This window comes from Aulostomus chinensis, chromosome 6, assembly GCF_037954235.1.
Source record: "Aulostomus chinensis isolate RoL2024-O1b breed Wild chromosome 6, RoL_Achi_v1.0, whole genome shotgun sequence".
Classification (NCBI taxonomy): domain Eukaryota; kingdom Metazoa; phylum Chordata; class Actinopteri; order Syngnathiformes; family Aulostomidae; genus Aulostomus; species Aulostomus chinensis.
Genome location: NC_141325.1, coordinates 31,052,508 through 31,075,806, shown reverse-complemented (window position 1 = coordinate 31,075,806; position 23,299 = coordinate 31,052,508). Strand labels below are relative to the sequence as shown.

At 35.6% G+C, this 23,299-nt stretch overlaps 1 protein-coding gene across 1 annotated transcript; it reads left to right on the top strand.

The window, feature by feature from the left end:
• Positions 1-300: 300 nt before the first annotated feature.
• ch25hl3 (cholesterol 25-hydroxylase like 3) lies at positions 301-22,520 on the top strand. The gene is made up of 2 exons (XM_086205519.1): positions 301-850; positions 21,463-22,520. Exons 1-2 carry the CDS (start codon positions 393-395, stop codon positions 21,824-21,826), a joined length of 822 nt encoding a protein of 273 aa, XP_086061645.1. The 5' UTR covers positions 301-392; the 3' UTR covers positions 21,827-22,520.
• The last annotated feature ends 779 nt before the right edge of the window (positions 22,521-23,299 follow it).

The window sequence follows — 23,299 nt, the reverse complement described above, 5'->3', positions numbered from 1 at the left end:
TTCCCCTTGTATGGAGAGAAACATCCAAGCTGAGTGGGAAGAATGTGGGAGAGTGTCTGAGCAAAAGTAAAAGTGAGGGTTGAGAACCAGACGAGCTGAAACTGTTACTTTTCTGTCTGGAGGGGTTGAATTTCAGAATTTCATTCGATTCGTTCGATTGCGTGACGTCGGAAGTTCCCGTGAATGAGTCACAGGTGATGGACGCAACTGAGTCAAGGTGCGTCAGGCGTTTCCCCAAAGCTCCCGGAGCACATGCGGGCTGGTGCTCCTCCTCCTCCGCCTCTTCCAAGAAAAGAGAAACTTCAACTGTGAGGAACGCAGCTGAACGTGGGGTGGAGGAGGCTCGTTTATCTCGACCGGTGTGGAGAACGGAGCAGGAGCGAGAGCTGTAGATGATGATGATGACGACGACGACGAACAGTTCCTCTCTCCATAAGGAGAGATGTCCGCCCGTCCTCCACAGCTTGTGGCGGTACGTGAGAGCCGGACAGGAGGAGGTCCTCTTGTCCCCCTTCCTGCCGGCTTGCTGCGCCCTCCTGACGCACCTCCTGCTCTGCGCGCCGTTCCTGGCGCTGGACGCCCTGGCCGCCTTCTGTCCGCTGATCCGCAGCTGGAGGCTCGCCGCCGGCTCGGGACCGCCGCCGCCTCTCAGCCGCTGGTGGGGCTGCTTCCTGGGGCTGCTGCACCGCTACCTGACCGCCGTCCTCCCCGCCACCGCGCTGTTTCAGACCCTCCGGAGCCCCGAGCTCCCGGAGCAGGCCCCCACGTGCTGGCAGCTCTTTGTGGAGGTCCTCGCTTCTTTTCTGCTTTTCGACACGCTCTTCTTCATCTGGCACTTCTTCATGCACAGGTGAGCAGGACCCCGATGACGTCATTCCTCTAGAGTTGGTTCTCTGCAATCTGAACAGAAAAGAAAGTAACCGTGAGCTGAGGCAGCAGCATTCCTCAGGTCATTTGTAGTATAATTCACTGTGTGATACTAATATGACAGATGTACTGTCGGACTGTTGAGTTTCATATTCTCATTAAAGTTAAACCTAAAGTTTTTATAAACAAATGGGAACAATAACCATGAGCTACTATATACTAATCCTGAGCAATACTGAGTAATACTAATACTGAGTAAAACTGAGAAATACCAGTACTGATGAATACTGAGTAATGCTGAGTTATAATAATCCTGAGCAATACTGAGTAATGCTAATACTTAGTAATACTAATACTGAGTAATACTAATCCTGAGCAATACTGAGTAATACTAATACTGAGTAAAACTGAGAAATACCAGTACTGATGAATACTGAGTAATGCTGAGTTATAATAATCCTGAGCAATACTGAGTAATCCTAATACTTAGTAATACTAATCCTGAGCAATACTGAGTCATGCTAATACTGAGTAATGCTAATACTGAGTAATACTAATACTGAGTAATCCTAATACTTAGTAATACTAATCCTGAGCAATACTGAGTCATGCTAATACTGAGTAATCCTAATACTTAGTAATACTAATCCTGAGCAATACTGAGTAATGCTAATACTTAGTAATACATATTCTGAGTAATACTGAGTAGTACTAACCCTTGCATTCATTGCCAGTGAATGGAGCCTCAGTAGCACTCAGGACTGATACACAAGCCAACTTGACTCTAACCAGCATGACAGACATGAAGGCCATGAAAGAAAAGCCTAAGACAATCAAGAAAGCAGTGCGACTGAAAGACGACAATGGAAAAGACAGAAAGCAAAGATCAGTGCAGGCTGGAAGTGACAGGAAAGGACAAAACATACAATGTACTCTTCACTGTTATACCAAAGAAATTGAACCTGGTGAACAGAGTCTACACTGAGGATTATTAACACTGACAAATACTGAGGATTACTACTACATACAAATACTGAGGATTATTAACACTGACAAATACTGAGGATTACTACTACATACAAATACTGAGGATTATTAACACTGACAAATACTGAGGATTACTACTACATACAAATACTGAGGATTATTAACACTGACAAATACTGAGGATTACTACTACATACAAATACTGAGGATTATTAACACTGCCAAATACTGAGGATTACTAATACTGATAATTACTGAGGATTATTAACACTGCCAAATACTGAGGATTACTAATACTGACAATTACTGAGGATTATTAACACTGACAAATACTGAGGATTACTAATACTGACAATTACTGAGGATTATTAACACTGAAAATACTGAGGATTATTAACACTGACAAATACTGAGGATTACTAATACTGACAAATACTGAGGATTACTAATACTGACAAATCCTGAGGATGACTAAAACTGACAAATACTGAGGATTACTAATACTGACGAATACTGAGGATTACTAATACTGACAAATACTGAGGATTATTAACACTGACAAATACTGAGGATTACTAATACTGACAAATACTGAGCAATACTGATACTGACAAATACTGAGGACTACTAATACTGACAAATACTGAGGATTATTAACACTGATAAATACTGAGGATTACTAATACTGACAATGACTGAGGATTATTAACACTGACAAATACTGAGAATTACTAATACTGACAAATACTGAGGATTACTAAAACTGACAAATACTGAGGATTACTAACACTGACAAATACTGAGGATTACTAATACTGACAAATACTGAGCAATACTAATACTGACAAATACTGAGGATTACTAAAACTGACAAATACGGAGGATTATTAACACTGACAAATTCTGAGGATTACTAAAACTGACAAATACTGAGGATTACTAATACTGACAAATACTGCGGATTACTAATACTGACAAATACTGAGCAATACTAATACTGACAAATACTGAGGATTACTAATACTGACAAATACTGCAGATTACTAATACTGACAAATACTGAGCAATACTAATACTGACAAATACTGAGGATTACTAATACTGACAAATACTGAGGATTATTAACACTGACAAATACTTAGCAATACTAATACTGACAAATACTGAGGATTACTAATACTGACAAATACTGAGGATTATTAACACTGACAAATACTGAGGATTACTAATACTGACAAATACTGAGGATTATTAACACTGACAAATACTGAGGATTACTAATATTGACAAATACTGAGGATTACTAAAACTGACAAATCCTGAGGATTATTAACACTGACAAATACTGAGGATTACTAATACTGACAAATACTGAGGATTACTAATACTGACAAATACTGAGCAATACTTATACTGACAAATACTGAGGATTACTAACACTGACAAATACGGAGGATTATTAACACTGACAAATACTGAGGATTACTAATACTGAAAAATACTGCGGATTATTAACACTGACAAATACTGAGGATTACTAATACTGACAAATACTGAGAATTACTAATACTGACAAATAATGAGGATTATTAACACTGACAAATACTGAGCAATACTAATACTGACAAATACTGAGGATTACTAATACTGACAAATACTGAGGATTACTAATACTGACAAATACTGAGGATGACCAATACTGACAAATACTGAGGATTACTAATACTGACAAATACTGAGGATTGTTAACACTGACAAATACTGAGCAATACTAATACTGACAAATACTTAGGATTACTAATACTGACAAATACTGAGGATTATTAACACTGACAAATACTGAGCAATACTAATAGTGACAAATACTGAGGACTACTTATACTGACAAATACTGAGCAATACTAATACTGAGGAATACTGAGGATTACTAATACTGACAAATACGGAGGATTATTAACACTGACAAATACTGAGGATTACTAATACTGAAAAATACTGAGGATTATTAACACTGACAAATACTGAGGATTACTAATACTGACAAATACTGAGGATTACTAATACTGAAAAATACTGAGGATTATTTACACTGACAAATACTGAGCAATACTAATACTGACAAATACTGAGGATTACTAATACTGACAAATACTGAGCAATACTACTCCTGACAAATACTGAGGAATACTAACACTGAAAAATACTGACGATTACGACTACTGACAAATACTGAGGAATACTAACACTGACAAATACTGAGGATTACTAATATTGACAAATACTGAGGATGACCAATACTGACAAATACTGAGGATCACGACGACTGACAAATACTGAGGATTGTTAACACTGACAAATACTGAGCAATACTAATACTGACAAATACTTAGGATTACTAATACTGACAAATACTGAGGATTATTAACACTGACAAATACTGAGCAATACTAATAGTGACAAATACTGAGGACTACTTATACTGACAAATACTGAGCAATACTAATACTGAGGAATACTGAGGATTACTAATACTGACAAATACGGAGGATTATTAACACTGACAAATACTGAGGATTACTAATACTGAAAAATACTGCGGATTATTAACACTGACAAATACTGAGGATTACTAATACTGACAAATACTGAGGATTACTAACACTGACAAATACTGAGGATCATTAATACTGACAAATACTGAGGATCACTAATACTGACAAATACTGAGGATTATTAACACTGACAAATACTGAGGATTACTAATACTGACAAATTCTGCGGATTACTAATACTGACAAATACTGAGCAATACTAATACTGACAAATACTGAGGATTATTAACACTGACAAATACTGAGGATTACTAATACTGACAAATACTGAGAAATACTAATACTGACAAATAGTGAGGATTACTAATACTGACAAATACTGAGCAATACTAATACTGACAAATACTGAGGATTACTAATACTGACAAATACTGAGGATTACTATTACTGACAAATAATGAGGATTACTAATACTGACAAATACTGATGATTATCAACACTGACAAATATTGAGCAATACTAATACTGACAAATACTGAGGATTACTAAAACTGACAAATACTGAGGAATACTAACACTGACAAATACTGAGGATTACTAATACTGACAAATACTGAGGATTATTAACACTGACAAATACTGAGGATTACTAATACTGACAATTACTGAGGATTATTAACACTGCCAAATACTGAGGATTACTAATACTGACAATTACTGAGGATTATTAACACTGACAAATACTGAGGATTACTAATACTGACAATTACTGAGGATTATTAACACTGACAAATACTGAGGATTATTAACACTGACAAATACTGAGGATTACTAATACTGACAAATACTGAGGATTATTAACACTGACAAATACTGAGCAATACTAATACTGACAAATACTGAGGATTACTAATACTGACAAATACTGAGGATTATTAACACTGACAAATACTGAGGATTACTAATACTGACAAATACTGAGGATTACTAATACTGAAAAATACTGAGGATTATTTACACTGACAAATACTGAGCAATACTAATACTGACAAATACTGAGGATTACTAATACTGACAAATACTGAGCAATACTACTCCTGACAAATACTGAGGAATAATAACACTGAAAAATACTGACGATTACGACTACTGACAAATACTGAGGAATACTAACACTGACAAATACTGAGGATTACTAATACTGACAAATACTGAGGATGACCAATACTGACAAATACTGAGGATTACTAATACTGACAAATACTGAGGATTGTTAACACTGACAAATACTGAGCAATACTAATATTGACAAATACTTAGGATTACTAATACTGACAAATACTGAGGATTATTAACACTGACAAATACTGAGCAATACTAATAGTGACAAATACTGAGGACTACTTATACTGACAAATACTGAGCAATACTAATACTGAGGAATACTGAGGATTACTAATACTGACAAATACTGAGGATTACTAACACTGACAAATACTGAGGATCATTAATACTGACAAATACTGAGGATCACTAATACTGACAAATACTGAGGATTATTAACACTGACAAATACTCAGGATTACTAATACTGACAAATACTGCGGATTACTAATACTGACAAATACTGAGCAATACTAATACTGACAAATACTGAGGATTATTAACACTGACAAATACTGAGGATTACTAATACTGACAAATACTGAGAAATACTAATACTGACAAATAGTGAGGATTACTAATACTGACAAATACTGAGCAATACTAATACTGACAAATACTGAGGATTACTAATACTGACAAATACTGAGGATTACTATTACTGACAAATAATGAGGATTACTAATACTGACAAATACTGATGATTATCAACACTGACAAATATTGAGCAATACTAATACTGACAAATACTGAGGATTACTAAAACTGACAAATACTGAGGAATACTAACACTGCCAAATACTGAGGATTACTAATACTGACAAATACTGAGGATTATTAACACTGACAAATACTGAGGATTACTAATACTGACAATTACTGAGGATTATTAACACTGCCAAATACTGAGGATTACTAATACTGACAATTACTGAGGATTATTAACACTGACAAATACTGAGGATTACTAATACTGACAATTACTGAGGATTATTAACACTGACAAATACTGAGGATTATTAACACTGACAAATACTGAGGATTACTAATACTGACAAATACTGAGGATTACTAATACTGACAAATCCTGAGGATGACTAAAACTGACAAATACTGAGGATTACTAACACTGACAAATACTGAGGATTATTAACACTGACAAATACTGAGCAATACTAATACTGACAAATACTGAGGATGACTAATACTGACAAATACTGACCATTATTAACACTGACAAATACTGAGCAATACTAATACTGAAAAATACTGAGGATTATTAACACTGACAAATACTGAGCAATACTAATACTGACAAATACTGAGGATTACTAATACTGACAAATACTAAGGAATACTAACACTGACAAATACTGAGGATTACAAATACCTACAAATACTGACCAATACTAATACTGACAAATACTGAGGATTATTAACACTGACAAATACTCAGGATTACTAATACTGACAAATACTGAGCAATATTAATACTGACAAATACTGAGCAATACTAATACTGACAATTACTGAGGATTACTAATACTGAGAAATACTGAGGAATACTAATACTGACAAATACTGAGGATTATTAACACTGACAAATACTGAGCAATACTAATACTGACAAATACTGAGGATTACTAATACTGAAAAATACTGAGGATTATTAACACTGACAAATACTGAGGATTATTAACACTGAAAAATACTGAGCAATACTAATACTGACAAATACTGAGTATTACTAATACTGACATATACTGAGGATTATCAACACTGACAAATACTGAGGATTACTAATACTGACAAATACTGAGGATTTCTAATACTTACAAATACTGAGCAATACCACTACTGACAAATACTGAGGAATACTAACACTGACAAATACTGAGGATTACTAATACTGACAAATACTGAGGAATTCTAGTACTGGCAAATACTGAGTATTACTAATACTGACAAATACTGAGCAATACTACAACTGACAAATACTGAGGAATACTAACACTGACAAATACTGAGGATTACTAATACTGACAAATACTAAGGAATACTAACACTGACAAATACTGAGGATTACTAACACTGACAAATACTGAGGAATACTAATACTGACAAATACTGAGGAATACTAATACTGACAAATACTGAGCAATACTACTACTGACAAATACTGAGGAATACTAACACTGACAAATACTGAGGATTACTAATACTGACAAATACTGTGGATTATTAACACTAACAAATACTGAGGATTACTACTACATACAAATCCTGAGGATTATTAACACTGACAAATACTGAGTAATACTAGTACTGACAAATACTGAGGATTATTAACACTGACAAATACTGAGAAATACTAATACTGACAAATACTGAGTATTACTAACACTGGCAAATACTGAGGATTATTAAGACTGACAAATACTGAGGATTATTCACTCTGACAAATACTGAGGATTACTAATACTGACAAATACTGAGGATTACTAATACTGACAAATACTGAGGAATACTAATACTGACAAATACTGAGCAATGCTAATACTGACGAATACTAATACTGACAAATACTGAGGATTATTAACACTGACAAATATTGAGCAATACTTATACTGACAAATACTGAGGATTACTAATACTGATAAATACTGAGGAGTATTAACACTGACAACTACTGAGGATTACTAATACTGACAAATACTGAGGATTACTACTACTGACAAATACTGAGGATTACTAATACTGACAAATATTGAGCAATACTACTACTGACAAATACTGAGGAATACTAACACTGACAAATACTGAGGATTACTAATACTGACAAATACTGAGCAATACTAATACTGACAAATACTGAACAATACTAATACTGACAAATACTGAGCAATACTAATACAGAGGAATAATAATACTGACAAATACTGAGGAATACTAATACTGACAAATACTGAGCAATACTACTTCTGACAAATATTGAGGAATACTAACCCTGACAAATACTGAGGATTACTAACACTGACAAATACTGAGGATTACTAACACTGACAAATACTGAGGATTACTAACACTGACAAATACTGAGGAATACTAATACTGACAAATTCTGAGGAATTCTAACACTGACAAATACTGAGGATTACTAATACTGACAAATACTGCGGATTACTAACACTGACAAATACTGAGGAATACTAATACTGACAAATACTGAGGAATACTAATACTGACAAATACTGCGGATTATTAACACTGACAAATACTGAGGATTACTAACACTGACAAATACAGAGCAATACTACTACTGACAAATACTGAGGAATTCTAACACTGACAAATACTGAGGATTACTAATACTGACAAATACTGCGGATTACTAACACTGACAAATACTGAGGAATACTAATACTGACAAATACTGAGCAATACTACTACTGACAAATACTGAGGAATACTAACACTGACAAATACTGAGGATTACTAATACTGACAAATACTGTGGATTATTAACACTAACAAATACTGAGGATTACTACTACATACAAATCCTGAGGATTATTAACACTGACAAATACTGAGTAATACTAGTACTGACAAATACTGAGGATTATTAACACTGACAAATACTGAGAAATACTAATACTGACAAATACTGAGTATTACTAACACTGGCAAATACTGAGGATTATTAAGACTGACAAATACTGAGGATTATTCACTCTGACAAATACTGAGGATTACTAATACTGACAAATACTGAGGATTACTAATACTGACAAATACTGAGGAATACTAATACTGACAAATACTGAGCAATGCTAATACTGACGAATACTAATACTGACAAATACTGAGGATTATTAACACTGACAAATATTGAGCAATACTTATACTGACAAATACTGAGGATTACTAATACTGATAAATACTGAGGAGTATTAACACTGACAACTACTGAGGATTACTAATACTGACAAATACTGAGGATTACTACTACTGACAAATACTGAGGATTACTAATACTGACAAATATTGAGCAATACTACTACTGACAAATACTGAGGAATACTAACACTGACAAATACTGAGGATTACTAATACTGACAAATACTGAGCAATACTAATACTGACAAATACTGAACAATACTAATACTGACAAATACTGAGCAATACTAATACAGAGGAATAATAATACTGACAAATACTGAGGAATACTAATACTGACAAATACTGAGCAATACTACTTCTGACAAATACTGAGGAATACTAACCCTGACAAATACTGAGGATTACTAACACTGACAAATACTGAGGATTACTAACACTGACAAATACTGAGGATTACTAACACTGACAAATACTGAGGAATACTAATACTGACAAATTCTGAGGAATTCTAACACTGACAAATACTGAGGATTACTAATACTGACAAATACTGCGGATTACTAACACTGACAAATACTGAGGAATACTAATACTGACAAATACTGAGGAATACTAATACTGACAAATACTGCGGATTATTAACACTGACAAATACTGAGGATTACTAACACTGACAAATACAGAGCAATACTACTACTGACAAATACTGAGGAATACTAACACTGACAAATACTGAGGATTACTAATACTGACAAATACTGCGGATTATTAACACTGACAAATACTGAGGATTACTAATACTGACAAATACTGAGGATTACTAACACTGACAAATACTGAGGAATACTAATACTGACAAATACTGAGGAATACTAATACTGACAAATACTGAGCAATACTACTACTGACAAATACTGAGGAATACTAACACTGACAAATACTGAGGATTACTAATACTGACAAATACTGAGGATTACTAATACTGACAAATACTGTGGATTATTAACACTGACAAATACTGAGCAATACTACTTCTGACAAATATTGAGGAATACTAACCCTGACAAATACTGATGATTACTAACACTGACAAATACTGAGGAATACTAATACTGACAAATACTGAGGAATACTAATACTGACAAATACAGAGCAATACTACTACTGACAAATACTGAGGAATACTTACACTGACAAATACTGAGGATTACTAATACTGACAAATACTGCGGATTTTAACACTGACAAATACTAAGGATTACTAATACTGACAAATACTGAGGATTACTAACACTGACAAATACTGAGGAATACTAATACTGACAAATACTGAGGAATACTAATACTGACAAATACTGAGGATTACTAATACTGACAAATACTGAGGATTATTCACACTGACAAATACTGAGCAATACTAATACTGACAAATACTGAGGATTACTTATACTGACAAATACTGAGGATTATTAACACTGAGAAAAACTGAGGATTATTAACACTGACAAATACTGAGGATTACTAATACTGACAAATACTGAGGATTACTAATACTGAAAAATACTGAGGATTATTTACACTGACAAATACTGAGCAATACTAATACTGACAAATACTGAGGATTACTAATACTGACAAATACTGAGCAATAATACTCCTGACAAATACTGAGGAATACTAACACTGACAAATACTGACGATTACTACTACTGACAAATACTGAGGAATACTAACACTGACAAATACTGAGGATTACTAATACTGACAAATACTGAGGATTACTAATACTGACAAATACTTAGGATTACTAATACTGACAAATACTGAGGATTATTAACACTGACAAATACTGAGGATTACTAATACTGACAAATACTGAGGATTACTAATACTGACAAATACTGAGGATTATTAACACTGACAAATACTGAGCAATATTAATACTGACAAATACTGAGGATTACTAATACTGACAAATACTGAGGATTATTAACACTGACAAATACTGAGGATTACTAATACTGATAATACTGAGGACTACTAACACTGACAAATACTGAGGATTACTAATACTGACAAATACTGCAGATTACTAATACTGACAAATACTGAGCAATACTAATACTGACAAATACTGAGGATTATTAACACTGACAAATACTGAGGATTACTAATACTGACAAATACTGAGAAATACTAATACTGACAAATAGTGAGGATTACTAATACTGACAAATACTGAGGATTATTAACACTGACAAATACTGAGGATTACTAATACTGACAAATACTGAGGATTACTAATACTGACAAATCCTGAGGATTATTAACACTGACAAATACTGAGGATTACTAATACTGACAAATACTGAGGATTAATAAAACTGACAAATACTGAGCAATACTAATACTGACAAATACTGAGGATTACTAATACTGACAAATACGGAGGAGTATTAACACTGACAAATACTGAGGAATACTAATACTGAAAATTACTGCGGATTATTAACACCGACAAATACTGAGGATTACTAACACTGACAAATACTGAGGATTACTAATACTGACAAATACTGAGGATTATTAACACTGACAAATACTCAGGATTACTAATACTGACAAATACTGAGGATTACTAATACTGAAAAATACTGAGGATTATTTACACTGACAAATACTGAGCAATACTAATACTGACAAATACTGAGGATTACTAATACTGACAAATACTGAGCAATACTACTCCTGACAAATACTGAGGAATACTAACATTGAAAAATACTGAGGATTACGACTACTGACAAATACTGAGGAATACTAACACTGACAAATACTGAGGATTACTAATACTGACAAATACTGAGGATGACTAATACTGACAAATACTGAGGATTACTAATACTGACAAATACTGAGGATCGTTAACACTGACAAATACTGAGCAATACTAATACTGACAAATACTGAGGATTATTAACACTGACAAATACTGAGGATTACTAATACTGACAAATACTGAGGACTACTAACACTGACAAATACTGAGGATTACTAATACTGACAAATACTGCAGATTACTAATACTGACAAATACTGAGGATTACTAATACTGACAAATCCTGAGGATTATTAACACTGACAAATACTGAGGATTACTAATACTGACAAATACTGAGGATTACTAAAACTGACAAATACTGAGCAATACTAATACTGACAAATACTGAGGATTACTAATACTGACAAATACGGAGGATTATTAACACTGACAAATACTGAGGAATACTAATACTGAAAAATACTGCGGATTATTAACACCGACAAATACTGAGGATTACTAACACTGACAAATACTGAGGATTACTAATACTGACAAATACTGAGGATTATTAACACTGACAAATACGCAGGATTACTAATACTGACAAATACTGAGGATTACTAATACTGAAAAATACTGAGGATTATTTACACTGACAAATACTGAGCAATACTAATACTGACAAATACTGAGGATTACTAATACTGACAAATACTGAGCAATACTACTCCTGACAAATACTGAGGAATACTAACATTTAAAAATACTGAGGATTACGACTACTGACAAATACTGAGGAATACTAACACTGACAAATACTGAGGATTACTAATACTGACAAATACTGAGGATGACTAATACTGACAAATACTGAGGATGACTAATACTGACAAATACTGATGATCGTTAACACTGACAAATACTGAGCAATACTAATACTGACAAATACTGAGGATTACTAATACTGACAAATACTGTGGATTATTAACACTGACAAATACTGAGGATTACTACTACATACAAATCCTGAGGATTATTAACACTGACAAATACTGAGTAATACTAGTACTGACAAATACTGAGGATTATTAACACTGACAAATACTGAGAAATACTAATACTGACAAATACTGAGTATTACTAACACTGGCAAATACTGAGGATTATTAAGACTGACAAATACTGAGGATTACTAATACTGACAAATACTGAGGATTATTAACACTGACAAATACTCAGGATTACTAATACTGACAAATACTGAGGATTACTAATACTGAAAAATACTGAGGATTATTTACACTGACAAATACTGAGCAATACTAATACTGACAAATACTGAGGATTACTAATACTGACAAATACTGAGCAATACTACTCCTGACAAATACTGAGGAATACTAACATTGAAAAATACTGAGGATTACGACTACTGACAAATACTGAGGAATACTAACACTGACAAATACTGAGGATTACTAATACTGACAAATACTGAGGATGACTAATACTGACAAATACTGAGGATGACTAATACTGACAAATACTGAGGATCGTTAACACTGACAAATACTGAGCAATACTAATACTGACAAATACTGAGGATTACTAATACTGACAAATACTGAGGATTATTAACACTGACAAATACTGAGCAATACTAATACTGACAAATACTGAGGATTACTTCTACTGACAAATACTGAGCAACACTAATACTGAGGAATACTGAGGATTACTAATACTGACAAATACGGAGGATTATTAACACTGACAAATACTGAGGATTACTAATACTGAAAAATACTGCGGATTATTAACACTGACAAATACTGAGGATTACTAATACTGACAAATACTGAGGATTACTAATACTGAAAAATACTGAGGATTATTTACACTGACAAATACTGAGGATCACTAATACTGACAAATACTGAGGATTATTAACACTGACAAATACTGAGGATTATTAACACTGACAAATACTGAGCAATACTATCACTGACAAATACTGAGGATTACTAATACTGACAAATACTGAGGATTACTATTACTGAAAAATACTGAGGATTACTAATACTGACAAATACTGATGATTATCAACACTGACAAATATTGAGCAATACTAATACTGACAAATACTGAGGATTACTAAAACTGACAAATACTGAGGAATACTAACACTGACAAATACTGAGGATTACTAATACTGACAAATACTGAGGATTATTAACACTGACAAATACTGAGGATTACTAATACTGACAAATACTGAGGATTACTAACACTGACAAATAATGAGGATTATTAACACTGACAAATACTGAGCAATACTAATACTGACAAATACTGAGGATGACTAATACTGACAAATACTGACCATTATTAACACTGACAAATACTGAGCAATACTAATACTGAAAAATACTGAGGATTATTAACACTGACAAATACTGAGCAATACTAATACTGACAAATACTGAGGATTACTAATACTGACAAATACTAAGGAATACTAACACTGACAAATACTGAGGATTACAAATACCTACAAATACTGACCAATACTAATACTGACAAATACTGAGGATTATTAACACTGACAAATACTCAGGATTACTAATACTGACAAATACTGAGCAATATTAATACTGACAAATACTGAGCAATACTAATACTTACAAATACTGAGGATTACTAATACTGAGAAATACTGAGGAATACTAATACTGACAAATACTGAGGATTATTAACACTGACAAATACTGAGCAATACTAATACTGACAAATACTGAGGATTACTAATACTGAAAAATACTGAGGATTATTAACACTGACAAATACTGAGGATTATTAACACTGAAAAATACTGAGCAATACTAATACTGACAAATACTGAGTATTACTAATACTGACATATACTGAGGATTATCAACACTGACAAATACTGAGGATTACTAATACTGACAAATACTGAGGATTTCTAATACTGACAAATACTGAGCAATACTACTACTGACAAATACTGAGGAATACTAACACTGACAAATACTGAGGATTACTAATACTGACAAATACTGAGGAATTCTAGTACTGGCAAATACTGAGTATTACTAATACTTACAAATACTGAGCAATACTACAACTGACAAATACTGAGGAATACTAACACTGACAAATACTGAGGATTACTAATACTGACAAATACTGAGGAATACTAACACTGACAAATACTGAGGATTACTAACACTGACAAATACTGAGGAATACTAATACTGACAAATACTGAGGAATACTAATACTGACAAATACTGAGCAATACTACTACTGACAAATACTGAGGATTACTAATACTGACAAATACTGTGGATTATTAACACTGACAAATACTGAGGATTACTACTACATACAAATACTGAGGATTATTAACACTGACAAATACTGAGTAATACTAATACTGACAAATACTGAGGATTATTAACACTGACAAATACTGAGCAATACTAATACTGACAAATACTGAGTATTACTAACACTGGCAAATACTGAGGATTATTAAGACTGACAAATACTGAGGATTATTCACTCTGACAAATCCTGAGGATTACTAATACTGACAAATACTGAGGATTACTAATACTGACAAATACTGAGGAATACTAATACTGACAAATACTGAGCAATGCTAATACTGAGGAATACTAATACTGACAAATACTGAGGATTATTAACACTGACAAATATTGAGCAATACTTATACTGACAAATACTGAGGATTACTAATACTGATAAATACTGAGGAGTATTAACACTGACAACTACTGAGGATTACTAATACTGACAAATACTGAGGATTACTACTACTGACAAATACTGAGGATTACTAATACTGACAAATATTGAGCAATACTACTACTGACAAATACTGAGGAATACTAACACTGACAAATACTGAGGATTACTAATACTGACAAATACTGAGCAATACTAATACTGACAAATACTGAACAATACTAATACTGACAAATACTGAGCAATACTAATACTGAGGAATAATAATACTGACAAATACTGAGGAATACTAATACTGACAAATACTGAGCAATACTACTTCTGACAAATACTGAGGAATACTAACCCTGACAAATACTGAGGATTACTAACACTGACAAATACTGAGGATTACTAACACTGACAAATACTGAGGATTACTAACACTGACAAATACTGAGGAATACTAATACTGACAAATACTGAGGAATACTAATACTGACAAATACTGAGCAATACTACTACTGACAAATACTGAGGAATACTAACACTGACAAATACTGAGGATTACTAATACTGACAAATACTGTGGATTATTAACACTGACAAATACTGAGCAATACTAACACTGACAAATACTGAACAATACTAATACTGAGGAATACTAATACTGACAAATACTGAGGAATACTAATACTGACAAATACTGAGCAATACTACTTCTGACAAATACTGAGGAATACTAACCCTGACAAATACTGAGGATTACTAACACTGTCAAATACTGAGGAATACTAATACTGACAAATACTGAGGAATACTAATACTGACAAATACAGAGCAATACTACTACTGACAAATACTGAGGAATACTAACACTGACAAATACTGAGGATTACTAATACTGACAAATACTGTGGATTATTAACACTGACAAATACTGAGCAATACTACTTCTGACAAATACTGAGGAATACTAACCCTGACAAATACTGAGGATTACTAACACTGACAAATACTGAGGAATACTAGTACTGACAAATACTGAGGAATACTAATACTGACAAATACAGAGCAATACTACTACTGACAAATTCTGAGGAATTCTAACACTGACAAATACTGAGGATTACTAATACTGACAAATACTGCGGATTATTAACACTGACAAATACTGCGGATTATTAACACTGACAAATACTGAGCAATACTAATACTGACAAATACTGAGCAATACTGATACTGACAAATACTGAGGATTACTAATACTGACAAATACTAAGGAATACTAACACTGACAAATACTGAGGATTACTAACACTGACAAATACTGAGGAATACTAATACTGACAAATACTGAGGAATACTACTACTGACAAATACTGAGCAATACTACTACTGACAAATACTTAGGATTACTAATACTGACAAATACTGTGGATTATTAACACTGACAAATACTGAGCAATACTACTTCTGACAAATATTGAGGAATACTAACCCTGACAAATACTGAGGATTACTAACACTGACAAATACTGAGGAATACTAATACTGACAAATACTGAGGAATACTAATACTGACAAATACTGCGGATTATTAACACTGACAAATACTGAGGATTACTAACACTGACAAATACAGAGCAATACTACTACTGACAAATACTGAGGAATACTAACACTGACAAATACTGAGGATTACTAATACTGACAAATACTGCGGATTATTAACACTGACAAATACTGAGGATTACTAATACTGACAAATACTGAGGATTACTAACACTGACAAATACTGAGGAATACTAATACTGACAAATACTGAGGAATACTAATACTGACAAATACTGAGCAATACTACTACTGACAAATACTGAGGAATACTAACACTGACAAATACTGAGGATTACTAATACTGACAAATACTGAGGATTACTAATACTGACAAATACTGTGGATTATTAACACTGACAAATACTGAGCAATACTAATACTGACAAATACTGAGGATTATTAATACTGACAAATACTGAGGATTACTAATACTGACAAATACTGTGGATTATTAACACTGACAAATACTGAGCAATACTAATACTGACAAATACTAACCCTGACAAATACTGAGGAAAATTAAAAAGAGACAAAAATTAGAGGACTATTAAACCTCAGACCTCTGAGGCTGAAAACTGAACCAGTGAATGAAGTGATACCTGACAGTTGTGTTGACCTGCTGGGTCTCACTGAAACCTGGCTGGTGACTATGAGGATGCTAGTCTGAATGAATCCACTCCTCCAGTCACAGGAACACTCACATTCCTCCAGGCTCTGGCCCAGGAGGTGGCGCTGCTGCCATTGTTGACACCAGTTTAGTAATAAATCCCAAACCAGAGGAAGTTTCCATTCATCTGAAAGCCTGATTCTCAGTTTGTCTCCTCCAGCCTGGAAACTCTCCAGCCTCTCTGATGATTGAGGACCGTCCTCCTGGTCCTGACTCTGGATTCTGATCTGAATTCTCAGAGTTTCTATCAGTTTAGTTCTAAATCAGATCAAGTCATGATTGGAGGAGACTTCAGTATTCATGAGGATGTTGATAACCACAGTCTGGTACTGCATTTCTCTCTCTTCTAGACTCAACTGGTGTCCATCAGTCTGTCCATGAACCCCTCACTGTCACAACCACACCTCCACCTCCTCCTAACATGTGGAACTGAAGCTGAACATCTGGTTGTGTTTCCACAGAACGCTTTTATCAGACCACCAATCAATCACTTTGGAATTTGGACCAATTGTTGTAAAACAGTAATTTTGACACAGAGACTTGAGAATGTTATACTGCCCTCTTCTGGCTTCTTTTGCAACTTTTTTTTAGTCTGAATAATACAATAGGTTATGGGCCCAGAGCCACACTGAAAAACTTTGTTACACAGAGTTTTGAAGAATATAAATGGTGTTGTGGACTCGCAATGGAAGAGAAGCTCTTTATTGACAAGCACAGTGGACCAGAGAACTGGGCAACATTTAGATGGAGCACTTTCTGAAAGCCAAAGGACTGTAGGGCATAGTAATGGAAATGAGTGTGCTACCAGCAGATGCTAATGCTAACACACAAGCAGAATTTGGGAGACGGAGAGAAAGGGCATTTTCCATCTTGGTGCTGAATGTAAGTAAGTGTCAGATGTCAAAAAGGCATGGAACACGCCGAAGGGAGAGAGATACTCTTGCCAATAAACTGCTGCTAAAGAAAAAGTACTGAAGATGTGAAGTGAAGGGTGGGGAACTCTTAACTGATCATTTAAAGCAAATGAAGGAACTTCCTGTTCAGCTTGGAGCGATCAGTGCTGTGTTTGAGGAGGAAGACCAGTGATGCAGCCTCATTTAAGGCAGTGAGAGCTGACAGACCCAGTCCAGTCAAATGTTACAAGGGTTGAAAGGTCACGGAGAACGTGACTGTCCAAGCAGAAAAAAGGAGGAAAAAAAACAACACAAGGCCAAAAGCATGATGTGAGAAAATGGTGGAGAGTCATCTGAGAGTGCTTTTGCAGCTGAAGAGACAAACCAGTATGAGACGTCTCAGAAGGCTGAGTGGTCGATTGACTCTGGAGCATCAAAGCTCATGATGTCACAAAGAACATCTTCATGTTTACCAGCAGTTTCCAGAACCACAGCCTGTGAAACTTGGTGACGGCAGGACGGTGGAAGCCCTAGGACTTGGAAACATCAATCTGGGAATGATGATGATGTTCTGTATGTTCCCACATCATCCGGGAATGTTTTCTCAGTGAGAAAATAGGGGTGCAACGGATCAAAAAACTCACGGATCGGATCGTTTCACGGATCAGCAAAAAAATAAAAAATAAAATAAAAAAAACAAGACAAATAAACAACTTTCTTTCATTTATTTTGTAAACCAACTGAATATGGCCTCACGTCTGCAGCTATAAAGACACCGGTAGATTTTGTGATGCTTGAGCCCGGTCAGACTGCAGCAAGGGGCTGGAGGAGGGGAGGGGAGGAGGAGGGGAGCCTGATAGCTGAAGGCTCTGGCTCCATTCTACTGCTAGAACTCTAGGAACCAGCAGGAACCCTGCATCCTGGGAGTGAAGGGTTCTAGCTGGATCATAGGGGACTAGGAGCTCTGTCAGGGATGAAGGAGCCTGACTGTTGAGGACTTTGATGGTAGAAGAAGAATTTTAAATTCTGTTCTGAATCTGACAGGGAGCCATGCAGAGAAGCAGTCCAGGAGAGACCTGGTCTCTGCTACCAGTTCTAGTCAACACGCGGGCAGCAGCGTTCTGGACCAGCTGGAGAGTCTTTAGGGACTTATTAGTCCAGCCTGGTAGGAGGGAGGTGCAGTAATCCAGCCTGGAAGTGAAAAAAGCAGGGACTAGTTTTTCTGCGTCTTCTTGAGCCAGGATGTGATCTTAGCGATGTTACGTAGATGGAAGAAGGCGTCCTGGAGGTTTGTTGAATGTGGGAGTTAAAGGGTCCTGGTCTAAGAGAACTGCTAGGTTCCTACGGTGGTGCTGGGGGCCAGGGTGGTGCCATCCAGGGTACCTGTCTCATCAGATCAGGTGGTCCTCAGGTGTTTGGGCCCAGCACAAGAACTTCAGTTTATCAGAGTTTAATAAAGGAAATGATGGTCCTCCATGTTTCCTGTCCTTCAGACAGGCCTCCAGTTCAGTCAGCTGGTTTGTTCCATGTGGATCATTGATGAGTTCAGCTGAGTGTCGTCTGCATAGCAGTGAACATTCATGGAGTGTTTCCTGATCATGTGACCTAGAGGAAGCAGGTACGGGGTGAATACTGAGGAATACTGAGTTGTACCAGTACTGAGGAATACTGTGGACTGTGTGTACTAAATGTGGTGGAGTATGTAACAGTCGATATTGTGAAATGTGCCTTTAAGCAGTTTACCGTGTCACCTAGAAGTGACGTCATCAAGCTTTTGTTTTTAGTTGAGCTGCACACTCGCTCTCAGTCAGGTGTGTATTACGAGCTCCTGCTTTTTGCCTCTCAACTCAACAGTGACAGTTTGGTTACCTGTGTGTCCACTATTTTGTTCATGTATGATAACAATAGCGCCGTACAACCAGGCTGTGTAAGGTTGATGTGTAGCGTTAGTAATAGACGGCGATTATTGTGAAATCCCAGTACCTGTGTGGACTTCGCCTTTTCTTCTCCACGCTGCCTTCACCCAGGCACACAGCCAGCAAACTGTCACAAGTAGAAGCGCAAAGTCCCCTAAAATTCAAATACTTATGAAAGATACTTTGACAGTACTTCAGTAAAAAAGCTGCCCCCCCCCCCCCCCTCTGAGTCTCAGTAAAATAAGCCCTCAGACAGCTTGAGCGTTCTGCAGTAATGTTCTCTCATGTTCCCCATCAGGGTTCCTTGGCTCTACCGCAGCATCCACCAGCAGCACCACCAGCACCAGATGGTCTTTGCCCTGGTGGCCCAGGACGCCAGCGCCATCGAGCTGCTCTCCTTACTGCTGCTGGCCCTAACCAGTGCCTGGGCGGTGGGCTGCCACCCCCTGAGTGAAGCCTTCTTCCACCTGCTCAACAGCTGGCTGGCAGTAGAGGACCACTGTGGTTACAATCTGCCCTGGGGTGTGCACAGGCTGCTGCCCTGCCTGGGAGGAGCCCCCCATCACCAAGCCCACCACAGCCGGCACAGTGGCAACTACGCCCCCTACTTCACCCACTGGGACCGCCTCTTTGGCACGTATCTGGATTCACATCCAGACTGACTAGACTGTTACACGCAGCTGTTGGAGGGGGGCTGGTCCTGATCAGCTGATCAGACACACACTCGTTGAGGGAGAGTTTGAACTCGTGTGCATAATATTGAGCCAGTTTGAGACACTTGAAATGGAAGTGACTGTATGTGAACTCAGTATGAAGAATACTGACCTGTGTGAGGCTGCTTGAGGTGAGATCAAGAATGAATTTCTTTGTGAAGGCTAACAATTTGTAGCAATGAGGATGTTTTTCAAAGGGAGCTTGGATCAAGTTATTTCTGACACCTTGACTTTACTGTGTGTATTCTTCTTTAATGTCTATTTAACAGCATTTATTTGTGTAACTCCCTTATTTGATTTTGTCTTTGAACAAGAGGCTACAGCCAGCAGACGGTTAGCTCAGCTCAGCACAGGTTGATGGTCCACCAGCCACGCTGAACAATACACCATGACTTTGTTACATTCCTGTAGATTAAACAAATGGGATTTTGCACTTTTACGCTGGAGCAAAAACAACTACTTCCCCTTGTTCCCAGTCTTGATGCTAAGCTAAGCTAATCAAGGCTTAGCATCCTATTTACCAAACAGACAAGAAACACCAACTCAGTCTCATGTCAAAACGTGAAAAGGCTCCGTTTGTCCACAGGTCCAAACCTATCAGTTCTACCATGAAGGCCTAAAAATTGTGAAATGTGTACATTTTTTTCCCCTATTCTTTTCTATTGGAGCGCTGGTAGGTCATGTGACTCTTTCATGCGGGCCTCTCAAAACAAAAAACATGAGTCACATGACCTACCAGCGCTCCAATAGAAAAGAATAGGGGAAAAAACTGTACCCACTTCACGATTTTTAGGCCTTCATGGTAGAACTGATAGGTTTTGACCTGTGGACAAACGGAGCCTTGTAGCACCCAATAATGTAATAATTTACCAAAAATGTAATAACATATATATAATATATATATATATATATATATATATATATATATATATACATATATATATATATATATATATATATATATATATGTATATATATGTATATATATACAGTACATCGGTAAAAATGTTATTACATTATCAGTCAGAATATTTTATTACATTATTGGTCAAGTTATTTCATTACTGGGTTTTATTACATTTTCAATTGAGTTAAGTGCAAATTTTATTACATTTTCAGGCATTATTACATTTTCGGTAAATTATTACATTATTGGGTGCTACAAGCCTTTTCACGTTTTGACATGAGACTGAGTTGAAAAAACATGTCATAAAATATTTGCATGTTAACCATTTTTTCAAGTCTTAATATTCTTGTATAACTCCTTCAATGTTAGAATCATGTGAATATTTAAAGTGAGCATTTCTCTTCAAGTCTAAGGTGCTGCAGATTTGGACTTTATTTTCTAGATGTGTATTTTGTTTCTCTGATGTATTTGATTATTCAGCACTGAATATAAAGTTGCTGCACATATAAGAGAAC

Bases quoted from the DNA above. Each gene is read 5' to 3' on its own strand.
- ch25hl3 (XM_086205519.1), top strand. From the start codon at position 393: ATGATGATGATGACGACGACGACGAACAGTTCCTCTCTCCATAAGGAG. The intron at 851-21,462 runs GTGAGCAGGACC...GTTCCCCATCAG, and splicing joins TGGCACTTCTTCATGCACAG to GGTTCCTTGGCTCTACCGCA.